The 21,201-nt window shown below is 33.1% G+C and overlaps 5 protein-coding genes across 6 annotated transcripts in view; 3 read left to right on the top strand and 2 right to left on the bottom strand.

Annotated features, from left to right (window-relative positions):
- Positions 1-21,201, top strand: part of LOC126855677 (uncharacterized) — a 168,776-nt gene that overhangs the window by 111,955 nt on the left and 35,620 nt on the right. The window lies entirely within an intron of this gene.
- Positions 73-11,940, top strand: LOC126855672 (chondroadherin). 2 transcript variants are annotated; one of them, XM_050603531.1, is made up of 4 exons: positions 73-1,160; positions 1,333-1,856; positions 7,824-7,946; positions 8,121-11,940. In XM_050603531.1, the coding sequence occupies exons 1-4, from the start codon at positions 101-103 to the stop codon at positions 9,186-9,188; spliced, it is 2,775 nt and encodes a 924-aa protein (XP_050459488.1). In that variant the 5' UTR covers positions 73-100; the 3' UTR covers positions 9,189-11,940. The 2 variants fall into 2 exon arrangements, with proteins under 2 accessions (XP_050459488.1, XP_050459487.1); XM_050603530.1 differs by lacking the exons at positions 73-1,160; positions 1,333-1,856 and adding an exon at positions 6,919-7,439.
- LOC126855671 (NADH dehydrogenase [ubiquinone] 1 alpha subcomplex subunit 9, mitochondrial) lies at positions 12,094-14,100 on the bottom strand. The gene is made up of 7 exons (XM_050603529.1): positions 14,010-14,100; positions 13,622-13,830; positions 13,225-13,515; positions 12,978-13,144; positions 12,767-12,898; positions 12,490-12,679; positions 12,094-12,374 (listed from the first exon to the last, which is right to left on the bottom strand). The coding sequence occupies exons 1-7, from the start codon at positions 14,047-14,049 to the stop codon at positions 12,192-12,194; spliced, it is 1,212 nt and encodes a 403-aa protein (XP_050459486.1). The 5' UTR covers positions 14,050-14,100; the 3' UTR covers positions 12,094-12,191.
- On the top strand, positions 14,107-15,284 carry LOC126855690 (homologous-pairing protein 2 homolog). Its single transcript, XM_050603560.1, has 2 exons — positions 14,107-14,346; positions 14,425-15,284. Exons 1-2 carry the CDS (start codon positions 14,107-14,109, stop codon positions 14,872-14,874), a joined length of 690 nt encoding a protein of 229 aa, XP_050459517.1. The 3' UTR covers positions 14,875-15,284.
- Positions 15,419-21,201, bottom strand: part of LOC126855729 (uncharacterized) — a 47,988-nt gene continuing 42,205 nt past the window's right edge. Inside the window, exons 18-32 of the mRNA XM_050603593.1 lie at positions 19,521-19,589; positions 19,347-19,407; positions 18,890-19,110; positions 18,687-18,776; positions 18,424-18,613; positions 18,210-18,303; positions 18,006-18,135; positions 17,618-17,766; positions 17,482-17,534; positions 17,212-17,338; positions 16,739-16,885; positions 16,519-16,648; positions 16,337-16,444; positions 16,012-16,187; positions 15,419-15,772 (exon numbers count right to left, since the gene is read on the bottom strand). Of these exons, the coding sequence (XP_050459550.1) occupies positions 16,035-16,187; positions 16,337-16,444; positions 16,519-16,648; positions 16,739-16,885; positions 17,212-17,338; positions 17,482-17,534; positions 17,618-17,766; positions 18,006-18,135; positions 18,210-18,303; positions 18,424-18,613; positions 18,687-18,776; positions 18,890-19,110; positions 19,347-19,407; positions 19,521-19,589 (1,722 nt within the window). The 3' untranslated portion in view covers positions 15,419-15,772; positions 16,012-16,034. The remainder of the gene's footprint in view (positions 15,773-16,011; positions 16,188-16,336; positions 16,445-16,518; positions 16,649-16,738; positions 16,886-17,211; positions 17,339-17,481; positions 17,535-17,617; positions 17,767-18,005; positions 18,136-18,209; positions 18,304-18,423; positions 18,614-18,686; positions 18,777-18,889; positions 19,111-19,346; positions 19,408-19,520; positions 19,590-21,201) is intronic.

The following is a 21,201-nucleotide window of genomic DNA, read 5'->3' as shown; positions in this document are numbered from 1 at the left end:
TAGCAGTTAGAAGAGAGAGCTCATACCGTAAACATCATATCGAGTGAACGATAATCGTGTGCATTTTTTCGTCACAGGCTCTACACAAGAAAGAATAATTATGTCGGACGGCGCGACCTCACAAGTACACTCTCAAAAGTACAGCCTCCGCTGGAATAATCATCGTTCGAATATGCTGACCGTTTTCGGCGATCTGCTGCAAACCGAGGCGTTCACCGATGTGTCCCTCGTCGCGGAGAGCGGTCGGATCATCAAGTGTCACAAGATCGTCTTAGCGGCGTGCTCGTCCTATTTCCAAACTCTGTTCATCGCTCTGCCATGTCCACATCCGACGATCATTCTCAAGGACGTTAAGTACACGGAGCTAAGAGCGATACTGGAGTTTATATACCGCGGCGAGGTGACCGTGCAACAGGAACAGCTGAGCAATCTGCTCAAGATTGCAGAAATGCTGCAGGTGAAGGGTCTTGTGGAACACAATGGTAACGACAGTGTTGGAGAACGGTTCTCGGCGTACAGCGATTTTCGTCAACACGAAGACATGGTGGAGACGTCGTTGTCGCCACCACCGGCCATCAGCACCAGCACTAATGCCATGGCGGCGCATAGCAGCAGTCACGTGTCACCGCCGCATTCCACCGGTGACACTTACAGTGGTTTTTACAGCAAGCCCTTGGGAACGGCCTCAGATATGAGTCAAATCCAAAGTCAATTCGCGTTTTGGCCGCTAGCCTTACCGTTGCACCAAGGAGTTTCCACAGGTCATCAAATATCGCCACACTCCTCTCCTGCCGCCTCTGTTCTCTGTCCTGGCGGAGGCGGCGGCTCCTCTCACGATAACGGCTTCGAGACAACCTCGCCGCTCAAGCTCGTAAAGAAGACGCTGCATTCGAATCTGCTGACGAATCACGACACGCCGATACTGCGTACCGTACTCGGCCAGGGTCAAGCTGACAGTTCCGTACCGTTGCACTCTGACAGCCATGAATCGATGCATTTTCGCGCGAGCAACGGCTCTGCAAACGACAACGACAGTCGTCGCAGCAACACCGATTTAGCCCATGGTGAGACGGCCCACAGTTCGTATATGGATATTCCTTCTATGGATGAGGATGAGAAGCAGCCATCGCCGCAGTCACACATCGGTGATAACAAGACAGGTAATAAGCTTTTTTAAAATTATACCATGAAATTATAACATATTCGTCCGGAACTTGTATAACTTTCGAAGAGAAAGAAAGATTGCTTCCTTTTTGAATTTTCAAAAGAACTTTTAAAGATTCTTAGATATAATAAATATATTAATATATTAATTCTCTTGTATATGTTTAGGTAACGCGACTCATGTGCAAACGAAGCCCGAATGGAAACGATACAAACAATACACCCGAGATGACATCCAGCAAGCGATCCAGGCAGTAAAATCTGGCACAAGCGCCGTACAAGCGGCACGACAATTCGGCGTGCCGTCTCGCACGCTCTATGACAAGGTGAAGAAGCTCGGTATTCCGACGTCGCGACCGTTCAAGCGTGCGGTGAGCAACGGTGGTAGTACGGCCCGCTTCCCGTACGGCATCGGTGGTAACATAAACGGCAGGATTTACAGCAGTAGCATATTGTCCGAAAGCGAGAACGAGAACAGTACAAATGTCAACATTGAAAACTTGGCTACTAGCACATCGAACGCTAGCTCGTTGGTCACCGCTTACGTTAACCCGGTATCAAAGGATGTGTCGCAAGATCGCGACTCGATGTCCGACTCAATGGCACGCTACAGTCCAAGTCCGGTCATACGCTGTGTCAAGCAAAAGCAACAACAACAGCAAAACATGGACGATGAGGTGGAAGATCTATCGGTGAGTCGTAAATCTGATGTTCCGGTGATAATGCTAAAATCATTGGACGCGATCAAGGATGAACCGCAGGAAACCGGGCCGAACAACAATGATTGCTGCGATTACAGTTAATTTTTTTTTCCCGATCTGCGTTTCTGTATCGCGCTCGATATTGATTCAAAAATTAAAACGTAAAAGGGAAATAAGGAAAAGATTAAAAATTGTGCTTCCGTCCGAAGGACGGCTTGAATATAATTTTTTCTAGATAGAGTATATATATTTTTGTTTTTTTTTTACGCAGCAGATATATAGACACAGAGGTTCGGATTTGCCTCTTGTGCGTATCAATAACGTCGCTACTCTTAACTTTCTGCCTTGTACAAGACTGAATATGCGTCGATAGATTCAAGAGACTGAACGTGTATTAGCACGTATTTGCATCGCAAATTTGTTAAAGCCTAATGCTATTACGGTATAGATAAATCACACAAATTAATTTATCGCGGGAAGAACATTTTCAGAAACTTATCGTTAATATACCACGCATTCGTAAATTAGATTTATCTTTTTTGTAATTTAATTTGACATACATACATATGTATTTTTAACCCTAAGTAATCTTTCAACAACATTGCGCGAAATATTTTTGAATTTTTATAAATATTTAAAATATTTTTATCCATATATTTATTTTTTTTTATTATTATCACGAAAACGATCATTGTTTGACAATATTATCTTGCACAGGAGTAATCGCTTTATAACATATCCCGTAATTTGCATTAAACTTTTTAAACATTTTTGGGATCAGAGTAAATACGTCTTACATTTACTATCTATTATTATTGTGATTCATTTTGATTTGCGAGTTATTAGCATAATATTGTAGAACAAGAAGAAAGCATAGTAGGTAAAGTTTTCGAACAAGTGTGCAAGGGAAAGTAAACAAGTGTGTGAATAACAAAATTGGAAGAGTTCATTGTTCCAAAAGTTTTTTTTATGCTTGTGCATTTTTATCCTTAATTTTTATTATAAAAGATATTTCGTCATTGCCGCATCTTTGTGTTGAGCGTTGATGCGATGAAAAGTCAGAAAATATTTTGTACATAACATTAATAATTGTGTAGTTCGAGATTTCGTTTGTATACTTCGTATCATTTTGTTAATAATCGAGATATTGCTGTTAATTTGTTAGTAATTGTAGGTACTTGATCGTATAATCGTTGTATTTCATCGTTAACTGACCATGGCTCTGGGATACAATTGCAATATTGCTCAATGCATATCAACAACAATGATAACGAACTACCTCATTATATTGTACAATGAATAGCAAGTTCATTAACGTAAGACTGATGAGACGAATCCAAATACAGATAAATTGAAAATCCAGAGAAGTGTTAAAATAAAAAAGAGATATATATACATATAGATATATGTGTATATGTATATATATGTATAATATATATACACATATATACACATATACATATGAAAAAAGAAATATATATATATATATAAAATAAATTATAGAAGCTATATTATATTATATAAACAAATATGGTTTTTAATTAGCAATTTTACAATTCTCAGAGATGTACACCTATGTATATGTATTATACTAAAATTGCCTTATTTTTTCGCATCATTTAATGATGCGAGAAGAATCCTGCATCTTGATGAAGCATAATGGATTCACCGTAATGCATTTATGAATTCTTACTCAGCTGTGCGAAAGATCTCAATAATGCATTTACGGACGTACTCCGTATTTTTGACTGTTTACCTATTATTTGCCCTCCGAAAATAATAATAATTCGGCGAATAAATAAACTGGTGAGTTTGCGCGAACTTTCGATTCGAACTTGTGAGCTTACTTATTCGCGTCTTTGTGTGTTCATTGCTATAATCGTAAATTTGCGAATTGCGATTCTTTGCGTTTAATTATAATAATTATATTGTTAGTAGGATCGGGTAATTTACATGTACGAGATTTCACGCTTCGTGACATACAAATAGTTTTATTCGCAAGAAATATTTTATATTTTGATTTTCTTGATGTATGAAGGAGAATTTTCGGTTAAAATACTCACAATTAGTATCAAGGCAAGATATTGGCGAAACTTTATTGACGAAAAAAATGGATTTTTTGTTTTTATATCAGTATTACGGGTGATGCGTTTCAAAACATTTAAAAAAAAATTTTTTTTTTACTTAACAGTCTTTAAAGAGTGTAAGATATGCATCCGAGTTATAAATTTTTGATTGCCTCCCCCCATTATAATATTTTAATGCATATATTTTTATTTTTTAAATGACAACTTTGTAATTTTGCTAATATTTTTAGATCTCGTAATTTTACAGATATTCTGAAACATACATATATTTATTAAATATATAAGATAGAAAAACGGATATAGATTTGATTAGAAACGCGTTAGAACATGCGTTTCATTTGAATTCGAATGTATCGTATGTACATCAGAACGAATGAAATGACAAGAGTTTTTATATGGCATGATAAATATCAGTTTGTCGCCGATATCTTGTCTTCCTGAATGCAAACCAAAGCTGCCTCCATTATTTCTACCTCAGTACACACAAGTCATTCCATATTTATTATACACATATATTACAATAAGAATTTTTATAAAGCGCAAAAGAAGGATATTTATGAAACACGAAATAGTACATGATAATGCAGTACCTGTCCGCTATGTGATCGAATTTATCATAGAAAGCCACTATAATATCAAGTATCTCAGAAAAAAGCTGCCAATTGCTAATGTATCTTATAAGGCAACTTAGCGCATATCTTTGTAGTTATTGTTATTGACATATATGAAGTATCTTTTTTTATCGATTACAAAGTGCACTATAAGTACAATAATAAACAATAGTAAGTAAGTTATGCATTATTACTAGGCTTTAATCAATTTTATTCTTATCACTCTTTTATTGGTGTAGTATAATATATAAATATATATATATATATATATATATATATATATATATATATATATATATATATGTACTAATTAGATATTATATCTCTGCGCCAAGCAATGTGAAGTAATAAGTAAAATAAGTAAAAAAAAATAAGTAAAAAAATATACAGAGTGTCCTATTTTAGCGTTTTTTTTACTTTACAGAAAATTGTGTTAATCATAAAATGTTTTCCTTTGTCGATTTCTTTTAATTGTCGATATATTCGATTTTTTCTACTTTTGCGTCTACTTTTTGATGTATTCATTCATATTTATAGACTAAAATGGGACAATTTGTGCATATAAGATGATTATATACATTTAAGAGAAAATATATGCCTGAAAATATATATATCCTTTATATAGGATTGGATGCGATGCACATTGTTTTTAAAATCCAATTAGTTTATCAAAATATATTGTAAAGTATTAAGAAAGAGAGAGAGAGAAAGAGAAAGAGAATGAGAGAGAGAGAGACAAGCACGTTTTTTTTATATAATCTGTACATCTCTTTTTTTAATTTGCATATGCGTTCTCCATCGCAAAAAACGCATTTTTAACTTATGTTTTATTAGTGCATCTACATGTCCACTTGTACATGCATTGATAATTTTTTCAACGTGCCTTTATCTGTTGGTTGATTTACGATGTCGCGCGCAACCATTCACTCGACTTAAACGCGAATCGCAAATATAAATATAGGATCACGATGTTGACCTTTTTATGCCGTTTGTTAATAACTATTTATCAATAAACTACTGTCATGCCTTGCACGTAAAATATCATAGTTGGTTTTCTCAAATGCAAACAGATCGCGATGAATTTTCTATATCCATTTTCTGTATGATTGTAAATAGTCATAAGTAAATGATGTTGCCTTATAACGATTAGTGATGTATTATTTGTAAGACTGATTTTTACTACGCTGAAGACACGCACACATGCACAGACAAATAATACGCGCGCCTATATACACATGCGCGTATATACATATTTATGCGTATGTAATTATATACATATATATGTGTATATAATATGTATGTATTTCGTATGCATATATATGTTGACACTTTCTGCCACAAACTGTATGTTATTAATAATATTGTGCAAGCTTGTTATGAAATAAACTATATAATCTTATATACTGTTGTTATCCATTGTCAGCTTGATCAATTCCGCTGATTAAGTTTACCTTAATTAGAGGGTATACATGGTGTGCGTGTTGAGTTTGGTAGCGTATCCTCGCGATACCTATCGTTTCGTATACATGTTGAATGCGTACGTGAATATGTGCATATGTATGCATGCAACGGATGGATTACGGAAGTTTGAGCTGCAATATACATATAATAATAAGATAATCCTTATATAGGATATATTGATTACTTTTTTCTTATAATTGAGAGGTAAAATAAAGTAAAAAACATTATCTTTTTTTTTTTGTAGAGAGATAATGCACATATATGTTTGCATACATTTTTGTATTTTTCTCATGTTAATATTAAAGTTTATTGAAAGAAGAAAATAAAATTTTTATCGAGCACAAGAAATGTTAATATATATTGCAATAAAATTATTTTTAGGATAATAATAATGTCTATAGGATTAACTAAAACGAATGCAAAATAAACGAGATCGAGTAATCATGATTGAAAAAATTTTACAAAATATTTAATAATTAATAATTTATTCATAACTAATAATTTTTTAATAATTTTACAAAAAATTTAAACCAAAGGGAGAAAGTTTTGATCACTTCTTTCAAACGAATTTAATTGAAATTTAATTTTTAAATGACGATGAGATTCACGTGGTAATCGCGCACGTCATCGGGTTTTCGATAGTGATTTTCGTAGTACACGATAATGAAAGGAAGATGGACGGAAAAGAAGAGTGGTGGAGGGAGGGGGAGAGAGAGAGAGAGAGAGAGAGAGAGAGAGAGAGAGAGACATAGTTACGTTCCGTTAATAAGCCTCATTCCTCGATACGCGCGCGGAGAGAATAATTATGGACTTGCGCAGTTTGCGTCTTCGGACGGCAGCGGGGCTAAGAGGAGGGAAAGAAGGGGTGGATTGCGAGAGGTTGACTTCGAGGGGTGATAAAGCCCCGAGCCCAGCCGGCGAATACGGCCGCGCGAATACCGAATTTTCGCTCCGTCCTCTCTCGTTCGCTCGTCGTCGATTCGCAGCTTCAGCGTTCTCGCGTTTCTCGCGCGTGATAAGAGAGATAAAGAGAATTCCTCGGCGAATTCCTCGCAAAGTGCATCGTCCGCGAGAGACAGCCAGGTCCGCACGCAATGTGCGTCACGCGTGCGTAAGTGCGCGCGGAGGGGAAAGTGCGTGTCTCCTCTCTCCCGAGAGAAGCACATCGGGAGGGAAAAAAATAGCAGCGCTTTCAGTGGTGTGTTATACGTGTCGACGGCACTCTCCCCATCGCTTGATGGCCTCGTTTTATTTCTAGAGGGATGCATATACACATATATATATAATATATATATATATATATATATATATATATATATATACGTCGCCCACATCGCCTCGCGTGACATTCTCACCCCGGATATGCCGAGGCATGCGCCGTAAAAATCCCGGGATTGATGTATCACAGGACGCAGGTACGCAGCATCATGCAGCGGTTATGCACGTCCCGCGCGCGTAAATTTGCATGTGTTTCGCGCGCACGATTTAGGAGTTGTCACTGCACGCGCCTATCGTACGGCCATCCGGTAGGCTTCGAAATCTATTATACCGATATATCTTATAAAACAAAAGGCATGTTACATATTATTTGCACATTAGATTAATTCAAAACACATAGTTTTTAATTTTAATGCTAACATGTGATTTTAATATAATATAAATATAATATATCCGATTGCAAAATGCCTCGCTATCTAACGAGTCTAACAAATGTTGAAACATAATATATATGTTGAAACCTACTTGTCGTAGTGCTCAAATAAATTCAGGGCAGTTATCACTACTGTATATTTTTTTAGATTTGCATTTACTACCTGCTATGCATAGCAGCTGTGGACTTGACGTTTACCTCCGATTCGGAGATTACCACGACGAAAAATCGGGACTGTCCACCAGAATGCATTTGCCTCTCTCCAAAACAAGTAATAAAATAAAGAATAATTTTTTGTAGTTTACATATATACATAAAATATCTTTTTTATCGCGCAAACATTTTATGAGAAATAAAATATATTCTTCCTTTTATAATATTTTATTAACAACAATCATAATAATATTGATATTTTTAATATTATTTGATATCTATGTGTGAATAGGTGCTTTGCAACACAGGTGGTCTCGAGGACATACCGACACACCAGCTGCCGGATACCGTGGAAGAGTTATCGCTGACGAAAAACGACTTCCCGGTAATAAAAGGCGACGCGTTCGCTGGTCTTCGGTCGCTGCGTAAGCTCACTCTGGATGGCAACAATATTTCAAGTATACGGCCGTTTGCGTTTCGTGGTTTAAATCGATTGCGCGAGCTGTCGATCCAGCACACCCCGTTACCCTGCATTGAGAAGTTTTCGTTTGCTACGCTGCAGAATATTTCGTACTTGCTATTGGCCAACAACAAAATTCGCTATATCGAGGGCTACTCATTCGCCGGCGCATCTAACGTGAATCTAATCCTGCTGAGCTACAATCCGTTGCTGACCATCCACAGCCACGCGTTTGCCGGCCTTACCAATGTCAACAATCTCATCTTCCCGTCTGGCATCCGCGTAATCGAAGAGAACGCCTTTGATGGCCTCCAGCACGTCGGTCTGCTCAAGCTTAGTTACATGGATCTATCAGGGCTGCAGGCCAATACCTTTTACGGTCTATCGCACGTTCACTCGATTAACATTCAAGAGAGCGATCTGGGTGTCGTGCAGAGGGATGCATTCGCCGGCCTCGCACACGTGGGTTACCTCAACATTCTCAACAACAAAGTTGATCTGATCCAGCGTATGCATTTGCGCTATGAAAACTACATCGAGATGTTGCGCTTCCACGGCAATCACGTGTTAGAAGCACCACGTCACGCTAGAGACGTCATCCTCGAGGTAAACACGATCAGCGCGATCGACAATCACTTTCCATGTGACTGTCAGGCGCACAACGTCCTAGAAAGCGATTTTGCTCGCGGCGACAGCGTTGGATTTCAGCGTCGGAACTATTGCATCTCGCCGTTCGAGTACAACGGCAAGCCTATGAACGTCGTCGATTTCGAGCTGGTCGCCCGATGCCACGACAACGTGATTCAGGACAACTTGGGCTCGGGCGTCATCGGGCTATCATCTCTATCAACGTTTACGTTGCTGATCGCCTTTTTGTTCTCGATAAATCTCTTGCGATGAGCATCGTTGTTCAGTCGATTCTTCTTCAATCGTCTCGTACATTTCACTCTTAGATGCTCAAACAATGATAAGAAAAACTGCCAGATTTTTATGCGCGCGCTTATTGGCTTTGTCGAGAAATTCTCTGCCTTCATTCTCGTGCAGTAGAAGAGTCTTCGTATAGTCCGGTAAAGTTGTCGAAGCAAAAAGATATCTTGCACGAATTATGTTGAATGTATCGTTATCGCTATAGATTATTATACCAATCTTCTATCGACATAATACAACTTCAAAAGGCTGTACTAAATATATCGCATTAGAATGAAAAACAGACGTTAAATTCTTACAGATGGTATGATGATTAATCATCATTAATCGAAATAAAAACATCGCTATTGCAGAGACATGAATTCAGAGCTGTGAAAAGTAACAGTGAATAAAGTCAACTGTCCTCTCATAACATTTATTCACGTTATTTATCATTCTCGATAATATCGAATTAAATGCATATCTAACAACAGTTCATTTACATGAAAAGCAAGTCATGAAGATACATATCTTTTTGCACATATGAAAGTGATCTTACATATCGTTCAATTGTTGAAAAAAAAAAAATGTTTCTTTACTGTCGTTATTTCGGTATAATATTCAAGAGGATTGAAAAGTATAATTCTGTTATATTTATTATATCAAAAATATGTGTGGGTTGTGTAGTGTTATTATTATTTATTAATAGAATTTTATACTATTATACACTGTTATACATACTGCGTTTAACTGTACATAATACGATGAGTTATTTAAACTGTTATAAGTCACTATTTTATACAATAGTGCAATTTTGATGCTAAATGCGATCTCTTCTCTTATCGGCTGTATCGCGATGCCATTTTTTATGAAATATATTAAAACTTAAAAAAAAAAGAGTATTCGAATAGGCGTTCAATGTATAACGATAACACAGACCTGCGTATACGTTAGCAATACGTTTCTGATCAATCGATACGATTGATAATTCACGTGAATTTACGATCGTCGATCACGGATACATAATTTATTATGAGATAATATGTCACACGCGAGCTTTAACTGGCCGGTATACTGGACCAACATTACATACTTGATTGAAGTTTAATTGAAACTTCGACTTTTGAATAAACTCCGTAATAAACGACACGTTATTCCGGACATAGAAACGGCGGAAAGATGAAAGTAATGCTTTTAGATTCACAAAAAAGAGAAAAAAGAAAACCTTCCTCTGATATATATTACTCAATTTTTTTATAATTGTTAGGCGCAATTATTTCATTATTAATTTATATACATATTAATTACTATATAATGTAGTATTTTGCATTGTAAAGCAAAAATTTTTTACATAAAAATATAATATTAATGAGCTAGATAATATTTTGAAAATAGATAATCTCGTAGGCCTACTATAAATCTTGCTTCCGGGTCCAGGAATCCGAGCTATGCTCTCATACGTTCATAACTACTATCCCAATTCCACTAACAGACTACGAAGTTATTAAACTGATTCGAAAATGATGAAAGTATCTAGCAATTAAGTACACATCTTTAATTGCATTGACATTTAAGATCTTTAGAGAACGCTCAAGATAATAGGATTCCTACAAAAAAAAAAGAAAAAGAAAATACATGATTTAAAAAAAAATTTGTCGACAGAGATTTATCTGTTTATTATTATATACTTATGCAAAATTTTTATTCTTTATCTATATAATCAGATATTAATTTTAAACTAATTTTAAAATAATTTTAAAATATTTTTTTTTGCGCAAAATAGACTTAAAAAAAGCAATGTCTCTAAAATTTTGAATAAAAATGGAATATCTAAATGCTTACTTACTAACAAAAAAATTTTCAAATTTCCAACCGGTGTGTTTGTCAATTCTTTTAATTGGTATATTATTTGTAGGAATACTATACAACATATTTTAGAAACGAAAATGAATAAGAATGTATTATAAAAAGAATGTATTATGCTCAACACTTTAGACTACTTTAGAATAACAATTTATCTTATGAGTTTTCTTTTGTAACGCCTGTATACGCCTATAAAAATTTATCGTTATTCCGAAACAAAAGATCTTCATTATTATAGAATTCTGCTAAAATTTCACTTACATTATCAATTTTATCAGCATTAATATAGAAAAGTTGTTCGCGAAAAAATTTGCTTCCATCAAAGTCAAAATCATTAATTAGACAAAAAATTAACTTCTAAATAATTATGATATACGAACTTTCAAGTTACATTTGATACTGTGAACGGTTGTATACACGATTTGTATTAAAAAAAAAAGTTTACTGTGCCAACATTATGTATTTACTTCACGTAAATACTTAGATGTAGAAGAGGAAGATATATATAAATACTAAATATCTCTTAAATGATATATCCTGCAGAATGTTTTGTTCTTGTAATCAAGTTTGTGAAAAAAATACTGCTTCATAGATAAAAATACATTGGCGTCCAAAGACTATAAATATACATATATATGGACTGAATCAGAGTTATGAAATAATGCTATATGCTTATAATAAAAAAAAAATTATATAAAGCGTATTTCGCTGCCATTCGTAATGGAAGATTTGCTTGGCCTTCGGTCAGCATAATAACCGAGGACCAACTTAGCTTATATTTTTTACCAATGTTTAAAATAGCATTTAATAGATACGATTATATTGTAATCTTTCATTGTAGTTAGCATGTCCTGTCATATAATAAATGGAATGAAATATTAACATACAATCTTGTATGATTTCCATTAGTTCCAGAAACATTTTTTATTTATTTAACTTTTAGCATTACTAGATTGCGTGGATATTGTAGAAGATTCGATAAAACGAGACTAATATTATACTTAAAATTGATAAAACTCAATTGGGACATAAAATATTTAAATAATTTAATATGTATTTAATTAACTCACTTGACATGGTAAGAGTACATATTTCGTTCTATTATTATTTTAACCTAGCACATTTTTCAAATGTTTAACAAACTGCAACAGTTGGTGGATCTGGAACAGGATCGAACTCGCCAACACTCTCCATATATTGAGGGTCTCTACGCCATGGCTTCAATTCCCAGTGCATTCGTGATTCCATTGTTGTTAATGCAATACCAAGGTCTTCTAGAGTTGGCAATTCTTTTGATACTTTATCAGATATGGCTTCCTAAGAGAGAGAGAGAGAGAGAGAGAGTGATATTAAATTATTAAATAATATTATTTAATATTTGTCATATATTAGCACATTTACACTTATAATGTTATAATAGATTGAAACATACTCTTTCCAAACGTTCCCACTGTAGAAATCCTAGGGGGTATGCAGGGCTTATCAGTTCATTCAAAGTAGTTTTAAGTTTGAAAAATGGAGCATATTTTAAATCTATTCTCATGTAGCCATAGTCTACTGGATCGCGTATTCGTATTCGATGGAACCAGTCAAGTAATTCAGAAAGTTTATAACGTTTTGGCCTGTGTGCAAAATATAATATTACAATATTTTGTAAAAACAATCAGATTTAATGTAATAAAATTATATGATAAAAGCGCTATATTTACCCAACAAATTGATAAGTCTTGCCGGCGGTGTTTTTAGGATCTTTTGCAATAGCCGTAATACCTCCAGCAACATCATATATAGCCACTGGTTGTTTTTCTGTTGCTTCACCCTTTTTCCATATTGGTATAGTTCTGCAAGATAAAGTTATCAGATCTTAGCAATTATAGTTTATATCATGCTGGAAAATATATTTACATATAAATTATATACCTCAAGTGATGTCTCATTAAACCAGAAAAGACACTCAAAAATCGATCTTCTTGACCCCATATATCTGATGGTCGAATAATTGTAGCCTCGGGAAATTCTTTTCGTACTGCACATTCACCTTCCAATTTCGTACGAAGAAATTGAGATCCATCTTCCAACACATATGACTAATATAAAAGGAAAGATTATCAGAAAAAAAAATTAAATATTAAGTTTTATTATTGTGTAGTAAAAGTTTCTATTTTACCTCTTTGTTGTCCACGTTTAAAGCTGATACATGAATGAAGTGTTCCACATTAGCTTCCTTACACAGTCTAGCGAGCCTTCTGGCTCCTTCAACATGCACTTCATGATAGGTGAAGTTTCTAGTCTCCCAATCTCGTCCAATTAGATTAATAACAACATTGGAATATTTGATGCATTTTCTTATCGAATCCTCGTCACGCAGATGAAATGGATGAAACAAAACTTGTCCGAGATCTCCGCATAGTTTCAAAGGCAAACATTCATACATGTCACATCTATATGGCAATATTAGCTGCAAATTAATCAAGAAGAAGTGAACTATACTTTGAACTATACTTTGTTGTATGACATTACAATGATACTAATGTGATCCTATTTTAATATTTTATTATATATACCTGTGTGCCAATCTTGCCAAGACGATTGCACACGTAGCGTCCAACAAATCCAGTTGAACCAAACACTGTGCACACTAGCCCATTGAAAGAACTACGACCACCTGTACCTCTCTTTAAGGAAGCGGTAGTAGGATGTTTTATGATTCGTGGGTCCGACGAATAATGATTCGTCTGCAATGCAACGACCGCAGTGCATGTTGTCTGCTTTTCTGAGATATACACGACAAATATAAACTGTCAGTTATGTAATTGAAACAATGGATTATAAATATAGATATGAACGAGAAAAATATGTAGATGATTTTTTTATAAAGTATTTATATAATTCAATCTCTAACAAAAATCTAAATCATATTATCACAAAAAACATTAAATAAATGATATTTACTTGCTGCTTGTAGAGTATATCTCGGAATCAAGGCGGCCATCTTTGTCGGCCATTATCAGCTGCCACACAGCACACAGCTGACACAGAACACTTCTATATGATATATAGTGTGTGTGATATCATACTATATATATATATATGTTATAACCATAAACTTCAATTGTATTCCAGTAAAGATATAATAATGGCTACGGAAGCTGTATATAATTACATGAAGACTGAAAATAAACCTCATAATTTGAATGATATACTCACAAATTTAGATAACAAATATAGTAAAACTGTGATTCAAAAAGCTGTTGATGAACTGGTGACAGATAAGAAACTGTTTGAAAAAGTATAGATATATTCATAATGCATAAAAAGATATAAAATATTTAAAAAAAGATAATATCCATTCTTATTTTATCTTTAGGTTTATGGCAAAAATAAAATCTACTGTGTTGTCCAAGATTCAACATGTGACACTGACGAGTCATTAAAGATTGACAAAGAAGCACAAAGTCGTGCCAAGGAGAATAAATATCAAGAAATTTTGAGAGAGATAAAAGAACATGAAGCACTCTTGTCTTCTTTGAAGTCGAGTTTAACATTGGAAGATGCACAGAAAGAAAAGGTTACATTACAGCAAAATATAAAGGAGTTAACGCATAAACTAGATGAATTGATAGAAAACAGCAGTACCGTAGACTTACATGATCATTCAATATTAAAGCGAAAAGCACAAGAGACTCTGGATGAATATACACGTGTATATTTGAAAAGAAAAAAGATAGTCATGGAGATAATAGATTGCATTTTGGATAATTATCCTGGTAGCAAAGATAAATTGTATGATGAAATAGGCATAGATTCAGTGACATAATAAATCGACAAAATTTTTATTACTTTTTTCAGTTAATATTTTATCTTATTTATTTTTCTATATTTTATTACATTCTCTTATATAAAATGATATTTCTATATAATGCACAAAGAATGAAATAAATATTTTATGTTAAAATGATTAAAATTTTTATCTAAGTATCAAGTTAAGTATTAAATGATCTTATTAACCTTTGCTATTATTTAAAAAAAATTACTTTAGGTTGCTAAATAATATACATTGTCAGTATTATTTAAATGTTCAATTTGTAGAGTAGATGACTTTTATTTTGTGCGCATTACATTTTACTTTACATTCTTTTTTTTATTTTTATAAATGCATATCATATATAGGACATTCCAGACCTATCACATTGTTTGTACTTATAGAAATAAAAGCCTCAAAAGTTAGTCAATGTTAATTAATTTAAAAAATTTTATTCTATCCTTAAGAAAACACAGAAAAATTAAAATCTTTGCATATTTAAACAGAATCTTTAACTTTGAGATTTTAGTTCAGCCAAATTTTGTTTATAATTTGAATATCGAGATATTTAATGTGGAGAATATAAAAAATCTGTATCAAAATATGATTATAAAAATATACAGTAAGGAGAAAATTTGCTTAACAATATGAGAAATTGAAAGAGAATATGTAATAGTTTCCGGATATTATATTCTGATATTTTTATGTGAATTATGCGTGCTTACATAATTCTCTTGACATACTTACAAGCATAGACTACTATATACAAAGTTTTAATCAGAATAGAATATAATAACATTCACAAGAATATATATCTTGAACATTAAATTTTTGTTTATACTTTTTTTTTGGCATCCCATTAAAGCAGCAGCAGCAACATAGAGTACGATGATATAACAGCATATATAATGTACTGTAACACAGATTAGAATACTTATTTTATAAATTGTTTATCAAAACCTTACTTTTTTTCTGCTGTAAAATTGCATTTAAATATCGGATATTGGATAGCATAGTGTGATTATATGTAAGAATGAAGATAAAATGAGAATGTTTCTTTTGATTGTGAAAAAAATGTAATTATTTCAAATAAATTTTAAAATACACACTCATGCTTTTTTCCTGATATAAAATCAATAATTAAACATGTACCTTATTAATATGTACATTCATTTTTACGAAAGATGCAGTCTCTTTTTTATTCTTTTCAACAATTTGGAAATCCATGGAATTTCCTTGATCTTTTGAACAATGAATTTGGGCATATTTTTCTTCTTTGGTTCCTTAACCATTGTTCCTTCCAGTACACATTTGCCATTCAAGCAGAACTAAAAAAATGTTGAATACAATATTATATATAAGGATTTTCTAATAATAATTTTTTATTAATTAGCAAAGCATTTAATAGCAGCACATCATACAACAGCACAACATTATATAACATTTTGTGTAATAGATTAAAAATAACAAATCTCACCAAACCATCTCCGCATGGAGATCCTTCCGCTGCTGGAGCCGTTGCCCTGCAAAAGCCTTCAAACCCAGGATATTCGCACTCCAAGCGAGTGCAGACTGTAGCATCTTTCTGTAAAAACAAAAACACGATAATCTCGCGTAAATAATTCACATATTAGAACATTTTATGTTTACTAAACTCACATTGCACGCCGATGTTCCAAAGATTCTTTTGCATTGTTCGTCTAACGACATCAATTTCCCGGGTAAAGTACGCGGTATCTGTTTACCCAAGACATTAGGCTCGTTGTAAAGACACTTGGCTCTGTCCTCGCTGGAATAAATTTTTAAATCAATATCTGTATATTTCTTATGCACATTTATTTCAATAAATGAATGTATAAATCATTCGATATATTCATACTTGATGAAATTGTAAAATGCATTAATGCTGCATGAGGACCATTCGAAGCCGTTCTCGTGTAACATAAGCCCAGAACTCATAATGAAACCGTCGAAAGGTGGACAATCTGCAGCGCCCTTGGGATTGCCGTCGTGACGCGCTCCTATTCTGTAATCCGAAAAAAGATTCATTAAACGATTTCAAATTGATAAATAATTGAATGCCATATATATTCAACGATGAAAAATATTTTTTAAATTTATGTGTTATATTTTTTTACAATATACATATATAATTATTAAACAAGAATGACAATTTGTCCTTTTGACAATTCAAATATTGAAATTAATAAATTTGCAAAATTAAATTAAATCTTCTTTACTCAATCTCAGATTCGGCAATAAATCCTCATCAACGTTGCCTTTTATAGTAATTAAAAATGATCCATTATCGTGAGCAAAATGGAGCTACAAAAGATGAGAATATCGACTTACAAATGGCCGATTTCATGAGCCGTGGGAATGATCCCGTCATATCCACCCTTATCCTCAACGATTCCTACGGCTTCCGACGATTGTTTTGTTGCGTTTCTGTCGCATGCACCAGCTACATATGCATATCCTGTAAAAATACACAAAATCTATCATTATGTCATATTTTTTTTATTTTTGTAAACAATTAAAATTAAATTAACGTTATGTATAAATAGTTAGGAGTGTTTGATAACAATTCGCGCACTTGATATGATATATTAGCAGACCTACCCAAAGTTGACGTATCGCAATAATCGTCAGTGATCATGTTGCACATATCCAGTCTGAAATTATGAATCATGTATTACTTTTTGTAATCGTATAATGTACGATTTCGAGTGTAAAATTTAAAGAAATTAGGAGGTACGTAGTTAAAGTAATCGCCATGTCATAGAAAACTGCTGGAAATCTGCTTTCGCGATAAAAATAATCTGCCATAGCGCGTAGAGCAAGATCCGCATCTACGGACGAAGCTTCGAAACGAGACTTTTCTAGATACGGAGTTGCGTCATCATCCTAAAATAAAAAGAAATTATTATGTTAAAATATGTATAATTTTGGTATATTTTTTGAAAAAAATATATAAATATAAAAATGTCTTATCTTATACTCTACTAAGAGCATAAGATATAAAACGCTTAAAACTAAAAAAAATATCATTTTTTCATTTTTGATGCACAATATACAATCGTAGAAAAAATCTATGTAAAATTATATATAAAAATATGATAAAAATGTACTAAATTAAAATATACCAAAGCTATAATTATTCCTGCGATATTTAAACGCATTCTAGGCGAGCTCAATAAACGATATCTCAAGTCGACTCCGTTCCAAAATGAGACCAGATATCGTAAGGCTTTGGCGATATTTTCACCAAGTAATCTAATACACAATAAAATGTAATTAATATATTTCTCTTATAATTCACGATATATTAAATATTTTTTTAATTTTACTTGTATTCTCTGTAATCGATTATTATTAAGAATTCCGGATAAATGATTTCTGGAGCGTTACGTTTTGTTCTGCGATTCTTCGGATCTGCAATTTCTGTAATATCGAGATATATTAATATTTTACTAGATCACATAGAAAGAGAGATGTAATTTGACAATTTCGAAACAGAATATATAATTCAAATTCTCATGTAGTTATCTAATATTATTTTACTGAAATCATTGTATTGATGCGACTGAGGCATTTTGTACACCACATGATGATGTGTATAAGTGAATTCGTCGTCACTCGTTACATTCTTCTTATAATGCGGCTCGTAGAGATTATGTCCTCCGTAGGCGACTTCCTTCAGGACTCGATGCGGAAGAGATTTTATGACGAGTGAATTATTTAGCACTCCATCCTGCGATGAGGAATCAAACGTAAAAAAAAAATAATATATTTTGACAATAATATTTTAAAAGATCCAAAATTACCAAATGCACTTGACCGTCGGGAGTGGGTGTCAATACAACTGCGCTCGAGCTGTATACGTCTTGAAGCGGTATCCCCATATATTCCATAGCCTGTAACACAGATAATTAATCAGTAAATTTTTTTTCCATATTTATCTCTCGGATATAGAATAATTTAAATATTATATGTTTTTTTTACATTTTTAATGGCAAATTAAACGTACCGAGGGTACTTGCTTATAAAGCAATCCTTCTGGTGATTCCGGATCGGACGTGACAGTCCATACAGGTGTATTCTCACTGGCCAGGATACCTTCCGTAGGATTCAAGTATAATCTAACGCTTTCATTAAATGCTTTTAGCTGTACCTCGGTTGCATCATCGTCGTCGCCTTTCAATTTCTTTTTCAAACGATGTAACAAGGATACTACTTCGTACTTGGGTACTAAAAGTTAGAAAATATTATAAATTAGTAAAAAAAAATAATATACTATTATTACACATTGCAGTATATAATTATATGAGTGATTATATATATTTTAAAATGTTATTAATTATATAAGGATATATAAGTAATCTTAATATAAAGAATTTTAATTTAAAAAAAAAAATTATATCGCATGATGAAACATGAAAATGAAACGAAGATACTTTTTGTTAAATAAAAATTTTATTACTTACCAAGATGAGGTGGAGTATGAAAAACGGACATTACTTCGTCCGGCGTCATATATTCGTGAAGCTGAAAATATATTCTTTAATTGCTAATATATTTCATATATACTTTTTGTTTCTCTTTACGCGAATCTCAATCGCGACAGTTGAATCTGATATTACTTTAAGCATTAAAATTACCTGCTTGCATTGTATAAACGGTACTCCGCTCAGACATAACGCGATCAGAAATATCGCGAAAAACATTTTCTATTAATACGTATCGCGAGAAACGCGAAACGATTTTTAGAAATTTTTAGAAATTAATTTTCGGATAGAATAATAAATAATTGATAGTGCTCTTCAAATTAAACGATCTTGCAAACTGCGATCTCTCTCGCATGCAGCAAGCAGTACCTCGGATATCGACGAATATCCGCGGCTTACCCGACCTTTTGCGAGAGAGTCCGTAGCTCGAATACTTAAAAGGGACCTATTTCGCGTCCTAATATAAATTAACCGGCTAATGTTTGATTTGCTTGCGCATTATATGGCAAAACACTTGTACATATACACATTTGCGAAAGCCGAGCGATAATCAAGAAAGAATTTTATACAAATTCATAATTCTCTTGTATGACAGATGACATGCATATAGGCGCAATAACACTTGCAGTTGTGAATTAAAAATCCTGATATGAAGAATTGCAAAGACAGATAGTTTACCTCATATTTTTCCTCATATTGCTTAAAACAGCATATGTTTTACAATAGAAAATAAAATTGTAAATTATTTGATAACAAGCTTACAAGAAAATAAAAAGTAGGAAAAATCAAACAATTTTAAGCAAATAATAATTAAATAAGATAAATCAATCTCTCAAAATGTTTAAAAAATGAACAAGTAAAAAGAACAGCTAAATAGCTATTTGCAATAAATGCCTTTATCGGTTTTGAGGCTATTAATAATTCTTAATAACATCATCGATTTCAATAAATCGCGCAAAACTTTTCAAAAAAAAAAAGAAGCTAATTCCGCGATAAATGCGTAAAAAGATTCTTCGCGTGATAATCGGAATATCGATCCACGTGTGTTTGATATATACACGCTTGTTCAAGAATTCGGGAGATCACATAAATAATTATTATTTCTCTCGAAGGACATCGCGTTCTATCTATCGTTCGCAATCTATGCCTTTCCGAATTTTTCCGATCTCGTTATAGCGGTTTATGACGTTTGTGCGATATATTTTTATGTGTCAGTTGGTTGCCAAATAAATCATTCATCATGTGCTACGACATATACGCCTTTGTATGTATGCAAACACATAATATATATGTATACATCTCATAATTGCAAACTTGCGCCCCGTATTACATACGCGATTATATGTTGACAAAAAATATCGTTATAAAAATTTGATATTACGCTGTATACATTTGCGCTTGTCATCAATCATCGATAGCCTGTAATTACTTTACTACAATTCTTAATGACTGCAAAATCCGCCATCAAAATTTCTCACACATGTAAAAAATAATAATTAATTGTAATTTTACTTTCGTTTACGTAATTAACCATTTTGTTTTCTTCCAAAATGCTCTTTTATCTTTTCACTTGTAAATTCCTTTTTGTTTCTTGTCTTACATCCTCTGTGTGTGTGTGTGTGTGTGTGTGTGTGTGTATATTCATTTATATAAATAAAAATTATATTTGCAAAAAAGCCAAATATATACTTTTTTTAAACTTGTATTTATTTATTTTAAATATTATATTATAATGTAATTAATTAAAATAATTACATTATAATATATTAAAAAAAATAATATTCACATTAATTATATTCTTTTATTACTATTTTTAAAATATGATTCTTGGCAT

This window comes from Cataglyphis hispanica, chromosome 16 (genome assembly GCF_021464435.1).
Source record: "Cataglyphis hispanica isolate Lineage 1 chromosome 16, ULB_Chis1_1.0, whole genome shotgun sequence".
NCBI lineage: Eukaryota > Metazoa > Arthropoda > Insecta > Hymenoptera > Formicidae > Cataglyphis > Cataglyphis hispanica.
The sequence above is the reverse complement of the archived record's forward strand: the minus strand, read 5'-3'. Positions and strand labels throughout refer to the sequence as shown.

What these genes read in the sequence shown, in the direction of transcription:
- LOC126855671 (XM_050603529.1), bottom strand. Translation starts at nt 14,049, where the DNA reads ATGGCCGCCTTGATTCCGAGATATACTCTACAAGCAGCAA. An exon ending in ATATACTCTACAAGCAGCAA is followed by an intron (nt 13,831 to 14,009) that starts GTAAATATCATT and finishes TGTATATCTCAG; the next exon opens with AAAAGCAGACAACATGCACT. An exon ending in AGTGGGAACGTTTGGAAAGA is followed by an intron (nt 12,375 to 12,489) that starts GTATGTTTCAAT and finishes TCTCTCTCTTAG; the next exon opens with GAAGCCATATCTGATAAAGT.
- LOC126855672 (XM_050603531.1), top strand. Translation starts at nt 101, where the DNA reads ATGTCGGACGGCGCGACCTCACAAGTACACTCTCAAAAGTACAGCCTC. An exon ending in CATCGGTGATAACAAGACAG is followed by an intron (nt 1,161 to 1,332) that starts GTAATAAGCTTT and finishes GTATATGTTTAG; the next exon opens with GTAACGCGACTCATGTGCAA. An exon ending in ATGAGGTGGAAGATCTATCG is followed by an intron (nt 1,857 to 7,823) that starts GTGAGTCGTAAA and finishes ATATTTTTTTAG; the next exon opens with ATTTGCATTTACTACCTGCT.
- LOC126855690 (XM_050603560.1), top strand. Translation starts at nt 14,107, where the DNA reads ATGATATATAGTGTGTGTGATATCATACTATATATATATATATGTTAT. An exon ending in ATAAGAAACTGTTTGAAAAA is followed by an intron (nt 14,347 to 14,424) that starts GTATAGATATAT and finishes TTTTATCTTTAG; the next exon opens with GTTTATGGCAAAAATAAAAT.